Genomic DNA, 16,892 nt, shown 5'->3' on the forward strand with positions numbered 1-16,892 from the left:
TAAATAAATTCATTAGGCCCTAATCTAGGGATTTCACATGACTGGGAATACAGATATGCATTTATTGGTCACAGACACCTGGGCCTCACAATGGGCCTCAGGAGCTCGTCACGGTATTTTTGTGCATTCAAATTGCCATCGATAAAAAGCATTTGTGTTCGTTGTCGTTGCTTATGCCTGCCCATACCAATCCCTCACCGCCATCATGGGGCACTCTGTTCACAACGTTGACATCATCAGCAAACCACTCTCCCTCACGACGGCATACACATTGCCAAATTCTCAAAAATGACGTTGGAGGCGGCTTATTGTAGAGAAATTAACACTACATTTTCTGGCAACAGCTCTGGTAGACATTCCTGCAGTCAGCATGCCAAGCGCACACTCCCTCAAAACTTGAGACATCTGTGGCATTGTGTTGTGTGACAAAATTCCACATTTTAGAGTGGCCTTTTATTGTCCCCAGCACAAGGTCCACCTGTGTAATGATCATGGTGTTTAATCAGCTTCTTGATATGCCACACTTGTCAGGTGGATGGATTATCGTGGCTCACTAACAGGGAAGTAAACAAATTTGTGCACAATATATGAGAGAAACATACTTTTTGTGCATCTGAAATATTTCTGCGATCTTTTATTTTTAAATACATTTATTTTACACTTTAGATGTGATATTTATATGTTTGTACAGTGTAGCTATGGTTCAGCTAAATGTCAACATTCAGCTAACAGCCACCACGTTGATGTGAGAAGTATGAAGAAATTATGTTCTTTAGCTAGCTAGCTTGCTAGCTAAAGTTACCTAGCTGTGTAGCCTAGCTATATTACAATTAAGCAATCATTTATTTTAATTTTATTTAACCTATATTTAACTAGGCAAGCTAGGCAAGGCACGGGGGTTGTGGCTGTCAGCCAATCAGCATTCATGGCTTGAACCATCCAGTTTATAATATGAATGACACTATCTGGTAATGTTACAATACTCTTATATTCGTATGGGAGGGGTCAATTATTGATATGCTAATGTTACTTGATCATGAAGCATGTTGTTAGTTAGCTAGCTATGTGTATTGACAGCTAATTTAATGTGTACGGCAAGAAAATAAACCCTTTAATTGTCTGCACATGCTTGTGAATTGTTGGATTATTTAAGTGTGATATGGTTTGGTTGCATTATTCAATAGTGTAATATGTTATAGAACAAAAGTTGATCAGATTGTTAAATAGTTTGTGCTTACTGGGTAGTAACTACTGTGATATTTATGGTCAAATTGAGCTGCGGACCAAGAATGTTGTGTTGGCAACGCAAGGTCAGGTAAGGATGTAATGTGAATTGAAAAGTAGAAATCTCTTTCGGCATTCCACTCCTCACACTCTCCTTCCATCTCTTGTAGTGGGAATTAGGGCCTTAGCACTTACTTTCTCATCCTCGCGTTAACTTGACATTCGCCCTTAATGAGGAAGGCAACCAATTCAACTGAGCAAATGTTGGACCGTACCATTCCTCCAGGGACTATAGGGGCGAGGGTGCTGGGATTGCTTATTTCACTTTATAAAACAAATTAGTTTGGCAAATATATTTCTAAGAAAGAAGTATTACTACCGTGCATTGCATAAATTTGATATAAAAGTACTCTTTATATTAAGTATGTACAGTAATTACAACAGATCAGCAATGAATCAATGTTGACTCCGATAAGAGGAGCTTAATTTAGTCAAAATGTGAAATGTTTAACACACAATATGTGAAAGGCAGTAAATCAGTTATACACTCTGCATTATTAAACAAAAGCTGAATGACAGCCACCGAACCGGAATGGGCAAAACTGAATACGGCCTGGTGTTACCTTGGCAACGGGGTCCCAAGGACAGCTCTGGGCGTGTCCGTAACAGATGCACATCCCACCCACTGAAATGTCCTTGATTGAATAGTAGTACTGCACAAGGAAACACAAACATACAACGCCAATCAAGTTAGAAAGACATGACTTCAACGGAATACAAAGCCAATCAAGTTATAACATTCAAATCAGCCAGGAGAAATGACAAATGACGTATCAACTAATATTTCAGACGTTCAGCTGCAAATAGCATTTTTGATAAAACCAACCATAAATATGCTAAATATACATTTTGACAAAGTTATTCAAGGCAACGCTCAAACCACGTATTTTGAATGAATGACCAATTTGTTTAAACACAGTGTTTAACTTAAACAGAAAACAGAACAGTCAGTGAGTGCTAGTGGCAGTGCTTTAACATGAAAGTGTATTAGTCGTACCCGTCTGGTGACAATGGGGTCCACCTCCTTGGGGTCGCGGTAGCTCAGGGTCATGAGGTCGGCGTTGAGCGTGCGGATTCTCTGCAGACGCAGGCGGATGTAGCGGGCTGAGGTGAAGTCCAGCAACTCTGGGGTCAGTTGGTCAGCACTGGGCCGCCCGTTGATCAAAGACGTGTGGATCTGAATAGGGGATAGACAAAGATGGACAATGATGTCAAAGGACCATCATGATCAAATATAGCTTAATAATACATCAAAGTCATGAGCATGCAGTTGATCATTTACACGTTTTCAATCAAAGACTAGTGACAAAAATGAACAACAGATGTCAAGGGTATTACTGCCATTTTTTCCCTGATATAACGCACAGACTGACTTGTCAGTCTGACAACAGGCAGCGGGGCAGAGATGACATAACACAAGGCTAAACAATGTAAGAGAAGATTGATGATCTCACTGTGAGCTTTGGGGTGCATTTCAACACTCTGACGTGGCTTCATCTCCTTGTCTCCCTTCCTTGTTATACTACTTAGATGCACCGTCAGGGGCTGTGGGTAACCACAGAGTATCCTAACCACAGACGTTCATTACGTCTCTGCCTCGGTTAGAGTGACACTAGCCCAGTAGGCTTTCATTGTCTGGAGGACATTTGAGTCATCCCCTGACTGGACTACAGGTACCAGAGAATGCCACATAGAGCGCACACCCAATTCTCTACCCAATTCAATGAAAGTTCTGTAATGTTGCTCATCCTGAACAGGCCCCATGTCTTGTAAATAAAAGTCGCACCTAGTAAAACAGTGGTTTCAAACGCCTGACCCGTGGGCCACCAAAGTGCAGCTCATGAGCCTGATACGGCAGGCGGACAGGGAGTTTCAGACCACTGTGGTGAAGGTCAAATAAATCGATAGCTACCTCTCCGTGCTCCAGGGGTACGAGCCGCGAGTAGTAAGAGGTACAGATAACCTCGTCGTCTCGTTTGTAGGTGGGGGGTCCGAGGCGGGGGGTGATGTTGTAACGGGTCAGACATTCTGTGTCGCTGATGGCGTAGTACTGCCAGGGTGTGTAATCCACACCGTCCATAGAACGCTCCAGCACCCAGTTACCAGGACGAGGAGAGTTGGCTGCCTTGATGATGACGTACGCCACCTGGAAAATCTGTTGCCACACACACACACAGACAGACACATTTTAATATTTAACTGAATCAATGATGAAACGTTAGTACAAAGAACACACACACACAGTTATTCTCCCACCCATAATATGCCTGAATCTCCATTTTGTTGTGCATGACTGAAATCTCAAGCTGTGCACCTTACATACATACAAGGCTTCATTTATAAGAGCACAAAGAAGTCTTTGACAGACAAGACACAAAGAGAACAGCAGGTAATACCCGTAATAACGGTGTCCTGAAACATTTAACCACTCTGGGGTTAAGGGCACCACAAACTCTGTGCAACCATCGTTCATGTGGAGTGGTCAAAATGTTAATTGCCAGTTTGATTGAATTACAGTCTTAGAGCATCTAGGCTGTAACCTTTCGGCATTTGACCCCTTATGACCCCTCACACAGTTAGAGCAAAGATGGTGGATAAATGAAGATAGTTTACTCAGGCCGTTTACCATTGTCTGCTTAAGGGGGTGGCTCTCCAATAGACACCAATGCGATAGAAGGTCTGCTTACTGTAGTTAATTGATTTCCATTGAAACAGAAAAAAATAGGGAGTGGGATGTCTTGCTTCCTCTTCTGTCTCTGGTAAGTATGTAGTCTGTATCTCAGTAATCAGTAAACTCTCCCCTGAACCCCACTGTAATCAAGTTAGGTTTCTCCAGAAATAAATAATTCTAAATAACAAACTGGCTTTATTTACAAATTAGTGAGAATGTCTCACCCCATGTTCAAGAACTGCCTTTTCTCGCTCACTCTAGGTTAAATTAAAACGAAATGTCCAAAATATCGTTACTTTTTAAACAAAGCGATTATTATTATTATTAATTTATTTAGAATTATATAAAAGCCCCTTAGATATTCATTTAGAATCCTCCAATCCTCTTAATGTAATTATTGGCAGAGAGTCACGTCATTGAAAAAAATATGTTTAGATATACTGTAGGCCTACCATAGGCGAAATGAATATTGGTTACAATACAATTAGGGTGTGGAAATGTTATGCCCCTTAGATATTAATTTAGAATTCTCCAATCCTCTTATGCTGTAGCCTACTCCCGACCATCACGTTGTACAGCGCAATATTTTCCATTCCAGACTAACAGAAACCCAGAGGGTTTCCTTTTTCTCGGAATAGAAACACCATAATATTAATCTAATTAATTAAGCCAAATTTCTTCAAATCAATCTGATGTACTATGTTAATACAAAAAAGGTTTTAGATTAAAAAGACTATCAATTGAAAAAGACTATCAATTGCTTCTCAAAGTTGCCCTCTAGTGGTCCAACTAGCACTAACTTGCATTAACGTAAAAAAATGGCTGACAATTAAATAACGTGCCATAGAATGCTGCAGCAGCCCACAAGATGTGCTGCAGTATGACGCAACTTTTAAAGGAGGAACCACTGTACCTCCACTCTCACTCACTGTCTCCTCAAAACTCCACTATGGCCTTTATACAGTCACAGGCAGTGGAGGCTGCTAAGGGGAGGACGATTCATAAAAATGGCTGGAATAGAGTCAATGGAATGATATCAACCACATGGAAATGACGTGTTTGATGTGTTTGATTCCATTCCATATGCTCCATTCCAGCCATTATTATGAGCCGTCCTCCCCTCAGCATCCTCCACTGGTCACAAACCACTACTAGACCACTACTGCAATGGAGATGCAATTTATTGCCTGGATGGCCTTTCTCATTCTCTCTTTCCCAACTCTCTATGACCGTCTCAGTGACACCAATAACAGTCTAGCCTGCCCCACACAAACAGAACCTGACATACCCGTTATCGGCTTCTCCTATTGGCTTGTCAACGCTGCGTTTCCCCAGGGAATAAGTGGAAACTAGACACCTGAGACAGGATGTTCACATCAGCGTGACGCCCCCCCCCCCCCCGCTCTGTTAAACCATCCCATTGTCAGCAGCTGTGTGAGGCTGTAAATCTACCTGCTGGCAAGTCGCCGCTGATTTACGGACGATTCATGACTTGTTCGACAGCGATTGAATGCGAGCGACGTGCCTGCTCAATCGTTAGCAGGTATCGTCGGCAAAGCCACATCGAGTCGTTCCAGTGGATCTAAATGTCAATCCCCCTCAGCTGGTTGACTTCCCTCAGTTACGTCTGATCCTTCAATTACAGTCTAGAATTATTCATCTGCATGGGCCTCTGGTAGCTAGACAAGACCCTCAAACATCTTTGGCTAAATGCCTTAGTCAGTATGGGAATGTTTGTTTGTTTCCTTGTCCTTGAAAGACAAGATAGATGGATGGAACAGGGGAAAAGGTTATCAGGTTATCATTCCTGTTCCAGCTGCTGCTTACTCTCTCTGAGGCTTCAATCTGTAGAATCCTTTTGTCAGGAAGCATCTTTATTCTCATCTAGGAAGCTTGGTCATCAGAGATTTTCTTTGGTCTCTGTCCCAGTCTAATCCAATGGGCCTTTCCTGCTCTTTGTTTATAGGGGGCAAGAGTGGAACGCGAAAGGTATGTGTTCGTGTGTACGTGTGTGTGTGTCAGTGGCCTCCCTCAAAGGAGCTTAGTGTTATCGTGGGGCGACGGGGCGGACAAACTCTGTGACCGGGCTTGGTTAGTGATTGAAACGCTGCCTAATCTAGATCCATGTGGACTCCCAAACATTCCAGTCCTGCGTGGAGACAGATCTGAACGGTTGTGGACTATCTGCCTCTGTGCCTCAACTTAACTAATAGCCAATTACTAGAGCACTCAGTTCAGAGGATACACCAGATATCACTTATTTCAAATGTAGAATTATTTCAAGCCGCTACTATCCATGTCAGAAGGTCATTGGTATAGAATAGCAGAGCGTTCAGGCATTTGTTAAACTGACCCGAGTGCCACATTTCAGAAATGTTTTGGACGTGGCTAGATACCGTGATGGCTAGAATACAAAGTGCTCTTCATGACTAGACGCTGAGGGCAAAGTTGTTCCCACTGTGTCTCTTAACCGTTCGTTACCAACTAAATCCTATTCCGCCCAGTAGGAGCCCAATCTGTGTGTAATGGCATGTCTCGGCTAAGCTGCCTGGTCACAGTGACTGGCTGGCGGATTTCATGTGAGCTAGCCAGACCTGGCTGCCAGTAGCCAATGGAAACAAGCCGTGGATTGTTTTTGCTGTGTCACCACAGTAACTAGCTGCCATTTTGGATCAGGTTGGGGGGGGGGGGGGGGTTGGCGGGTGTTGTCTCAAAGGATAAGTGAAAATGTCTGACTAGTGTGTTTGATGACTGAATCGTGTCAAAGGGTACACTGTGACCTACGAGACAAAATAAAAACACATACACTTACTAACACCTTTCCATTTGGCTTAACATTATAACTAATTCATCGAGCTGTGCTTCACGACGGGTAGCCGGACTCGCCTCTGTGCGGGGAAGATAACAAGGCGACAGTCAGGGGGACCCAGTCAATGGGAACGAGGGGAATCAGGCTTCAGGGAAGAGACAGGGGGATTACCCATCAGCCCCTAAGCCAACAAAAGTTCTCAGTTCTCACCAGTTTATCTTCTCCCTAGGCCGGGGCTGTGTCTGTGGGGCTCAAAGAACAGAGCAAAATCCTGCTCTCTGAGCCCCACAGCTAAGAAGGCTGGACCAAAACAAGGCCCCTGAAGGAAGATGGCGGCCACAGACGTTGAGCCGAGCTTTGTCCTTCTTTCTACTAATCACCTACTAATAAATACCTTGTCTTAACCTCTGGTCTGTTACAATACAGACCAAACTATCTGTGTGTGATAATAAGTTAGACCCACAGTTAGGCCCACAGTTAGACCAACAGTTAGACCCACAGACCCACAGTTAGACCAACAGTTAGACCCACAGACCCACAGTAAGACCCACAGTTAGACCCACAGTAAGACCCACAGTTAGACCCACAGACCCACAGTAAGACCCACAGTTAGACCCACAGTAAGACCCACAGTTAGACCCACAGTTAGACCAACAGTTAGACCCACAGACCCACAGTAAGACCCACAGTAAGACCCCCAGTTAGACCCACAGTTAGACCAACAGTTAGACCAACAGTTAGACCCACAGACCCACAGTAAGACCCCCAGTTAGACCCACAGTTAGACCAACAGTTAGACCCACAGACCCACAGTTAGACCAACAGTTAGACCCACAGACCCACAGTTAGACACACAGTAAGACCCACAGTTAGGCCCACAGTTAGACCAACAGTTAGACCCACAGTTAGACCCACAGTTAGACCCACAGTTAGACCCACAGTTAGACCCACAGTTAGACCCACAGTTAGACCCACAGTTAGACCCACAGACCCACAGTTAGACCAACAGTTAGACCCACAGACCCACAGTTAGACCCACAGTTATACCCACAGTTAGACCCACAGTTAGACCCACAGTTAGACCAACAGTTAGACCCACAGACCCACAGTTAGACCCACAGTTAGACCCACAGTTAGACCCACAGTTAGACCCACAGTTAGACCCACAGTTAGACCCACAGTTAGACCCACAGACCCACAGTTAGACCCACAGTTAGACCCACAGTTAGACCCACAGTTAGACCCACAGTTAGACCCACAGTAAGACCCACAGTTAGACCCACAGTTAGACCAACAGTTAGACCCACAGTAAGACACACATTTGATTTGATTTTATGTGATATTGTCAGGTGAATTTCTTAAGTATTGTGTAAAGATTTCCTTTCGCTCCCCTCTTTGTGATGTGTCTCTGACACTGAAAAGCAGTACATTCTCAGGCCTTGTCATGAACAATACCAAACTTTGACAGTATAAGCATTTAAGATATGCTGTGGTGGCAGTAAAGTAGGAATACAGACATTTGGAGTTCGATCACATAAAAGAGGCTGGCATTTGACAACAGGCCTTTTTGTCTGGAGGGGAGAGATGAGTTAGTCCTTTGTGTTGGTGGGAGATGGGGGAAGGGCGATGGGGGCCGGAGAGCCCCAGACAGGACAGGACTTGCGCTCAGAGAGGCTAGGACAGGACAGGACAGGGTGTCTATCTGCCAGTATGATGCCAGTGTAGTTAGGGAGCCACAGGCAAAAAGGCTCTTTCACCATAACAGTTGCCGTAAGTTATGAAGCACATCACAGAGTGGTTTCAAGGTTGGGGTCAGGGTCAATTACATATTGGAATATTTTTTGAAATTGTCCATTGGCTTCAATTATCCCCCCCCCCCCCCCCAATTCAGAATTTGTTCAATTCAACAATTGAATGTGAATTTGAACTGAATTGACCTATCACCAATCACAACCCATCACATACTACCTTCCTACTTCCCACATTGTCTACATGAAGTGTGGTCTTGAAAAGTCACGTAACATGTTGACATGGGGAAGGACCTTGGAGGTTGTATCTTGTCAGAGGGTGGTTACGATGGTTACGGTGGTGGTGACAGTATTGTCGCTGTGTAAGGGAACAGTGTAGGCCAAGTCTCTCGACTGGGTTTGATGAGCTGCCAGGGGGGCCACCGGAAGAGACCGCCCCAAATGGTGTCCCCTCTGTTTGTTTGGCTGGGGCCTGTTAATTGGATAAAGAGATTGGTTGGCCTCTCTCTCTCTCTGTGTGTGTGTGTGTGTGTGTGTGTGTGTGTGTGTGTGTGTGTGTGTGTGTGTGTGTGTGTGTGTGTGTGTGTGTGTGTGTGTGTGTGTGTGTGTGTGTGTGTGTGTGTGTGTGTGTGTGTGTGTGTGTGTGTGTGTGTGTGTGCGTGCGTGCGTGCGTGCGTGCGTGCGTGCGTGCGTGCGTGCGTGCGTGCGTGTGTGCGTGCGTGTGTGTGTGCGTGTGATTTTCTGGAATGGCATACACAGGCAGATTAGCCCATCTCAATCCTGACACTTTTTCCTGTCGGGTTTAAACTCCTGCTGGATACTGGTCAATACTAGTACTGTCTGCCAAGAACCACACTGGGGGTTCTAATCAAGATGGATGCTACAGGCACCAAACCAAAAAATGCATGTCTTCACCAAAGGCATTTCACTTATTCACATAACATAGAACGCGTAATATAGCTTAAATAATCATATACAGTGCATTCGGAAAGTGTTCAGACCCCTTGACGTTATCCACATTTTGTAACGTTACAGCCTTATTCTAAAATGAATTAAAACGTTTAAATCGTTTTTTCCCCCTCATCAATCTACACATAATGCAAAGCAAAAACATTGACATGAACTTTTACGGAAATACCACATTTACATAAGTATTCAGACCCTTTACGCAGTACTTTGTTGAAGCACCTTTGGCAGCGATTACAGCCTCGAGTCTTCTTGGGTATGACGCTACAAGCTTGGCACACCTGTATTTGGGGAGTTTCTCCCATTCTTCTCTGCAGATCCTCTCAAGCTCTGTCAGGTTGTATGGGGAGCGTCGCTGCACAACTATTTTCAGGTCTCTCCAAAGATGTTTGATCGGGTTCTTGCTGGGCGACTCAAGAACATTCAGAGACTTGTCCCAAACTTGTCTTTCCTGTGTCCTTAGGGTCGGTGTCATGTTTAACCATGGAAAGAGGTCTTGGAATACAGTTGAAGTCGGAAGTTTACATACATTTAGATTGGAGTCATTAAAACTTGTTTTTCAACCACTCCAATTATTTCTTGTTAACAAACTATAGTTCTGGCAAGTTGGTTAGGACATCTACTTTGTGCAATTGTTTACAGACAGATTATTTCACTTACAATTCACTGTATCACAATTCCAGTGGGTCAGAAGTTTACATACACTAAGTTGACTGTGCCTTTAAACAGCTTGGAAAATTCCAGAAAATGATGTCATGGCTTTAGAAGCTTCTGATAGGCTAATTGACATCATTGTAGTCAATTGGAGGTGTACCTGTGGATGTATTTCAAGGCCTACCTTCAAACTCAGTGCCTCTTTGCTTGACATTGTGGGAAAATCAAAAGAAATCAGCCAAGACCTCAGAAAAAAAATGTAGATCTCCACAAGTCTGGCTCATCCTTGGGATCAATTTCCAAACGCCTGAAGGTACCACGTTCATCTGTACAAACAACAGTACGCAAGTATAAACACCATGGGACCACGCAGCCGTCATACCACTCAGGAAGGAGACAAGTTCTGTCTCGTAGAGATGAACGTACTTTGGTGAGAAAAGTGCAAATCAATCCCAGAACAACAGCAAAGGACCTTGTGAAGATGCTGGAGGAAACAGGTACGAAAGTATCTATATCCACAGTAAAACGAGTCCTATATAACCTGAAAGGCCGCTCAGCAAGGAAGAAGCCACTGCTCCAAAACTTCCATTAAAAAGCCAGACTACAGTTTGCAACTGCACATGGGGACAACGATCGTACTTTTTGGAGAAATGTCCTCTGGTCTGGTGAAGCAAAACTAGAACTGTTTGGCCATAATGACCATCGTTATGTTTGGAGGAAAAGGGGGGGGGCTTGCAAGCCGAGGAACACCATCCCAACCGTGAAGCACGGGGGTGGCAGCATCATGTTGTGGGGGTGCTTTGCTGCAGGAGGAACTGGTGCACTTCACAAAATAGATGGCATCATGAGGTAGGAAAATTATGTGGATATATTGAAGCAACATCTCAAGACTTCAGTTAGGAAGTTAAAGCTTAGTCGCAAATGGGTCTTCCGAATGGACAATGACCCCAAGCATACTTCCAAAGTTGTGGCAAAATTGCTTAAGGACAACAAAGTCAAGGTATTGGAGTGGCCATCACAAAGCCCTGACCTCAATCCCATAGAAAATGTGTGGGCAGAACTGAAAAAGTGTGTGCGAGCAAGGAGGCCTACAAACCTTACTCAGTTACACCTGCTCTGTCAGGAGGAATGGGCCAAAATTCACCCAACTATTGTGGGAAGCTTGTGGAAGGCTACCCGAAATGTTTGACCCAAGTTAAACAATTTAAAGGCAATGCTACCAAATACTAATTGAGTGTATGTAAACTTCTGACCCACTGGGAATGTGATGAAAGAAATAAAAGCTGAAATAAATCATTCTCTCTACTATTATTCTGACATTTCACATTCTTAAAATAAAGTGGTGATCCTAACTAGCCTAAGACAGGGAATCTTTACTAGGATTAAATGTCAGGAATTGTGAAAAACTGAGTTTAAAAGTATTTTGCTAAGGTGTATATAAACTTCCGACTTCAACTGTATGTCTGAATATAAACAGTGTAGCTATTCCCTCCGCAAGGCAATCAAACAAGCGAAATGCCAGTACAGGGACAAGGTGGACAGCTCAGACATGAGACCTATGTGGCAGGGTCCACAGGAAATCACGGACTACAAAAACAAATCCAGCCTTGTCACGGACCGACGTCACTAAACACCTTCTTTGTCCACTTTAAGGATAATACAGTGCCACCGTTGCGGCCTGCTAACAAGGACTGCACCCCCCTCTCCTTCTCCGTGGCTGACGTGAGTAAAACATTTAAACATGTTAACCCTCGCAAGGCTGCGGGCCCAGACGGCATCCCTAGCCGCGTCCTCAAAGCATGCGCAGACCATCTGGCCGGTGTGTTTACGGACATATTCAATCACTCCCCCCAGTCTGTTGTCTCCACATGCTTCAAGATGGCCACCATTGTTCCTGTACCCAAGAAGGCAAAGATAACTGAACTAAATGACTATGGCCTCGAAGCACTCACTTCTGTTATCATGAAGTGCATTGAGAGACTACAGGTCCACAGACGACGCAATCGCCATCACACTGCACACTGCACTATCCCATCTGGACAAAAGGAATACCTATCTAAGAATGCTGTTCATTGACAATAGCTCAGCATTCAACACCATAGTGAATGCTCTAACAACAGCTCTGGTGGACATTGCTGCAGTCAGCATGCCAATTGCACTCTCCCTCAAAACTTTAGACATCTGTGGCATTGTGTTGTGTGCCAAAACTGCACATTTTAGAGTGGCCTTTTAGTGTCCCCAGCACAAGGAGCACCTGTGTAACGATCATGCTGTTTAATCAGCTTCTTGATATGCCACACCTGTCAGGTGGATGGATTATCTTGCTCACTAACAGAGAAATGCTCACTAACAGGGATGTAAACAAATTTCAGAGAAATAAGCTTTATATGCGTATGGAACATTTCTGGTATCTTTTATTATATTCTATTTATGTTCAGTACATTTGGGCTCTGTAAACTAATGTGAAACCCTCTTTCGAACCGTCAGAAATCAAAGCCATCCGTTTTTAATAAAGATATACCCTAGATGCAGTATAATGCCAATTTTATATTTCTTAGTGTACCAGTTGCATTCATGTTACTGTTGTGAAAATCAGTGTTCTCCCACGTGAAGACGTTGGTATTGAGATGTAGCAGTTAGTTTGCGACACAAAGTATCTGAGCTCCTTTCCAAGGCCAAGCACCGTTTCAATGATGTCAGAGGAGAAGATACTAGGCTAGCACTAGCTGATGGGAAATCAGAAGTTTTTAGAAACATACAAAATCAGTCAGACAAACCTCCCGTTGAGAAGCTAATCTTTCCATGTAGATGTGTCTCTCTTTGCTCGTGAAACCATTTTAAGTAAACCGCTCTGGTTTTGAGAAGTCTCAGTCATTTTGGCTTGGTTTATTATATTGTTCTTGACATCTGGTATTAATAATGTACATTTATTGACATGACACACTTTGTTTTCTTTTAATCACTTAATAATTTTTTTGTTTGATCTAGTGTGAGAATATTGCATTATTGTGTTGAGTCACTGACGTGATCTTCCTGTCCGGGTTGGCGCCCCCCTCAGGTTCGTGCCATGGGGGAGATCTTCATGGGCTATAGTCGGCCTTGTCTCAGGGTAGTAGGTTGGTGATTGAAGATATGCCTCTAGTGGTGTGGGGGCTGTGTTTTGGCAAAGTGGGTAGGGTTATATCCTGCCTGTTTGGCCCTGTCCTGGGGTATCGTCGCACAGGGCCACAGTGTCTCCCGACCCCTCCTGGCTTAGCCTCCAGTATTTATGCTGCAATAGTTTATGTGTATTGGGGGCTAGGGTCAGTCTGTTATATCTGGAGTATTTCTCCTATCTCATCCGGTGTCCTATGTGAATTTAAGTATGCTCCCTCTAATTCTCTCTCTCTTCTCTCAGAGGACCTGAGCCCTAGGACCATGCCTCAGGACTACCTGGCCTGATGACTCCTTGCTGTCCCCTGTCCACCTGGTTATGCTGCTGCTCCAGTTTCAACTGTTCTGGTGCGGCTATGAAACCCTGACGTGTTCACTGGACGTGCTACCTTGTCCCGGACCTGCTGTTTTGGACCCTCTCTCTTCCGCACCTGCTGTCTCTAACTCTGAATGATCAGCTATGAAAAGCCAACTGACAACCACTGTGATTATTATTATCTGACCCTGTAGGTCATCTATGAACATTTGAACATCTTGGCCATGTTCTGTTATAATCTCCACCCGGCACAGCCATAAGAGGACTGGAACCTCAGAGCCTGGTTCCTCTCTAGGTTTCTTCCTAGGTTCTGGCCTTTCTAGGGAGTTTGCATTGCATTGCTTGCTGTCTGGGGTTTTAGGCTGGGTTTCTGTACAGCCCTTTGTGACATCGGCTGATGTAAAAAGGGCTTTATAAATAAATGTAATTGATTATTGTTGTATGATCATGTATAATGTAACATCTTGAATAATTTGTCGTATACTGTGTATTCAGCCCCTAATACATTTCCATCACTCACTGCTACAACAGTGTTAAGTCTTGACAACTCTCTTGAGTAGCAACGATAGAACATATATACTTATTAAAGTTATCACACAGGAATAACCCACTGGGAATGTTAATGAAACATCAGTCTGTAATCACGATTTTTCCCAACCTTTGATTTTCCCGTTTCTGCATGCGTCTTCACACAATTTCCCTTAGTAAAAATCAGCTAAGTCTAGAGAGAGGATAAACTGTAATCAAGACTGACAGAGCGTTGAAAGGTAGGCGAGAGGCAGCACACAGTCTTGTACAGCTAACCTTGTGGGGACACACAATTCAGTCCCATTCAAAATCCTACTTTCCCTAACCCCCAACCCTAAACCTAGCCCGTACTCTTACCGTAACCGTAACCCTAACCTTAACCCTAACCCAAAAACCTAATCTTAACCCTAAACCTAACCCTAGCTCCTAACCATAATCGGAAAACTAACACTAGCTCCTAACCCTAAAACTAATTCTAAACCTAACACTAATTCTAACCTTAACTCTAAACCCCCTAGAAATAGCATTTGACCTTGTGGGGACTAACTTAATGTCCCCAGTTGGTCAAATTTGTGTTAGTTTACTATCGTTGTGGGGACTTCTGGTCCCCACAAGAATAGTTAAACACGTCCACACACACACACACACACACACACACACACACACACACACACACACACACACACATACTTTGAAGATTGTGTTTTCACATGAAAACAATTACTGGGATGTCTACCTCCAAATGAGTTCCATTTTTGCATTCCTGAGGTCAATATAAATTGCCAGAACTCCCAAGGGGAAGTGGGGAGGGGACACATCTAAGCATGAGAAAGATATTCAGTCTAATCCCTAGTGGTGTACAGCGCCTTCAGAATGTATTCACACCCCTTGAGTTTTTACACATTTTGTTGTGTTACAGCGTGAATTTAAAATGTATTAAATTGAGATTTGTTTGTCACTGACCTACACACAATATCCCCTAATGTCAAAGTGGAATTATGTATATGTCACGGCCGTGGTAAGGAGGAGACCAAGGTCCAGCGTGGTATGCGTACATTGTTCTTTATTTAAGAATGAACACCGAACAAACGAACAAAATAACAAAACAAACCGTGAAGCTAATATGAGTAGTGCAGACAGGCAACTAAACATAGAACAAGAACCCACAAACACCAAAGGGAAAATGGCTACCTAAATATGATCCCCAATCAGAGACAACGATAAACAGCTGCCTCTGATTGGGAACCATATCAGGCCACCATAGACATACAAATCACCTAGACCTACAAAAGCCCTAGACATACAAAAAACCCTAGACAACACAAAAACGAACGTACCCACCCTAGTCACACCCTGACCTAACCAAAATATAAAGAAGACAGAGATATCTCAGGTCAGGGCGTGACAGTATACATATCTTTTTTGAAATGCTGAAATGTCTTTGGTCAATAAGTATTTAACCCATTTGCTATGGCAAGCCTAAATAAGTTCAGGAATAAAATGATTCCTAACAAGTGACATAATAAAGGGTTCAACGTGATTTTAGGGTTTAACATAATTTTTGAATGACTTCCTCATCTCTATACCACACACATACAATTATCTGTAAGGTCCCTCAGTCGAGCAGTGAATTTCAAACACTGATTAAACCACAAAGACCAGGGAGGTTTTCCAATGCCTCACAAAGAATGGCACCTATTGGTAGATGGGTAAAAAAAAAGCAGACATTGAATATCCCTTATCATTACACCCAGTCACTACAAAGATACAGGCGTCCTTCCTAACTCAGTTGCCGGAGAGGAAGATAACCGTTCAGGGATTTCACCATGAGGACAATGGTGACTTTAAAACACTTAGAGTTTAATGTCTGTGATAGGAGAAAACTGAGGATGGATCAACAACATTGTAGTTACTCCACAATACTAACCTAATTGACAAAAGAAGGAAGCCTGTAGAGAATATAAAAATATTCCAAAACATGCATCCTGTTTGCAACAAGGCATTAGAATAATACTGCAAAAAATGTGGCAAAGCAATTCACTTTTTGTCCTGAATACAAAGTGTTATGTTTGGGCAAATCCAATACAACACATTACTGAGTACCACTCTCCATATTTTCAAGCATAGTGGTGGCTGAATCATGTTATGGGTATGCTTGTAATCGTTAAGGACTGGGGAGTTTTTCAGGATAAAAAAGATACGGAACGGAGCTAAGCACAGGCAAAATCCTTGAGAAAACCTGGTTAAGTCAGCTTTCCACCAGACACTGGGATATGAATTCACCTTTCAGCAGGACAATAACCTAAAACACAAGGCCAAATCTACACTGGAGTTGCTTGCCAACAATACAGTGAATGTTCGTGAGTGGTCAAGTTAGTTCACTTAAATCTACTTGAAAATGTATGTCAATACCTAAAAATGGTTGTCTAGCAATGATCAGGAAAGAATTTAACAAAGCTTAGAGAATTAAAAAAGAATAATGGGCAAATGTTACACAATCCAGGTGTCACGTTCTGACCTTAGTTTCTTTTTATGTCTTTGTGTTAGGTTGGTCAGGGCGTGAGTTGGGGTGGGTAGTCTATGTTCTGTTTTCTATGTTGTTGTATTTCTATGTCTGGCTTGATATGGTTCTCAATCAGAGGCAGCTGTCGATCGTTGTCTCTGATTGAGAATCATATTTAGGTAGCCTGTTTTCCCCATTCTGGTTGTGGGTGTTTGTTTCTTGTTTTTGTGTTTGTGTGACTGCAGTTCAGTCTAATCCCC

At 43.3% G+C, this 16,892-nt stretch overlaps 1 protein-coding gene across 1 annotated transcript in view; it reads right to left on the reverse strand.

Annotated features, from left to right (window-relative positions):
* Positions 1 to 16,892, reverse strand: part of LOC129823062 (laminin subunit alpha-1-like) — an 82,033-nt gene that overhangs the window by 47,680 nt on the left and 17,461 nt on the right. The window contains exons 4-6 of the mRNA XM_055881764.1: positions 3,197 to 3,439; positions 2,282 to 2,461; positions 1,848 to 1,937 (exon numbers count right to left, since the gene is read on the reverse strand). Coding sequence (XP_055737739.1) covers positions 1,848 to 1,937; positions 2,282 to 2,461; positions 3,197 to 3,439 — 513 coding nt within the window. The remainder of the gene's footprint in view (positions 1 to 1,847; positions 1,938 to 2,281; positions 2,462 to 3,196; positions 3,440 to 16,892) is intronic.

This window comes from Salvelinus fontinalis, chromosome 25 (assembly GCF_029448725.1).
Source record: "Salvelinus fontinalis isolate EN_2023a chromosome 25, ASM2944872v1, whole genome shotgun sequence".
Classification (NCBI taxonomy): Eukaryota; Metazoa; Chordata; class Actinopteri; order Salmoniformes; family Salmonidae; genus Salvelinus; species Salvelinus fontinalis.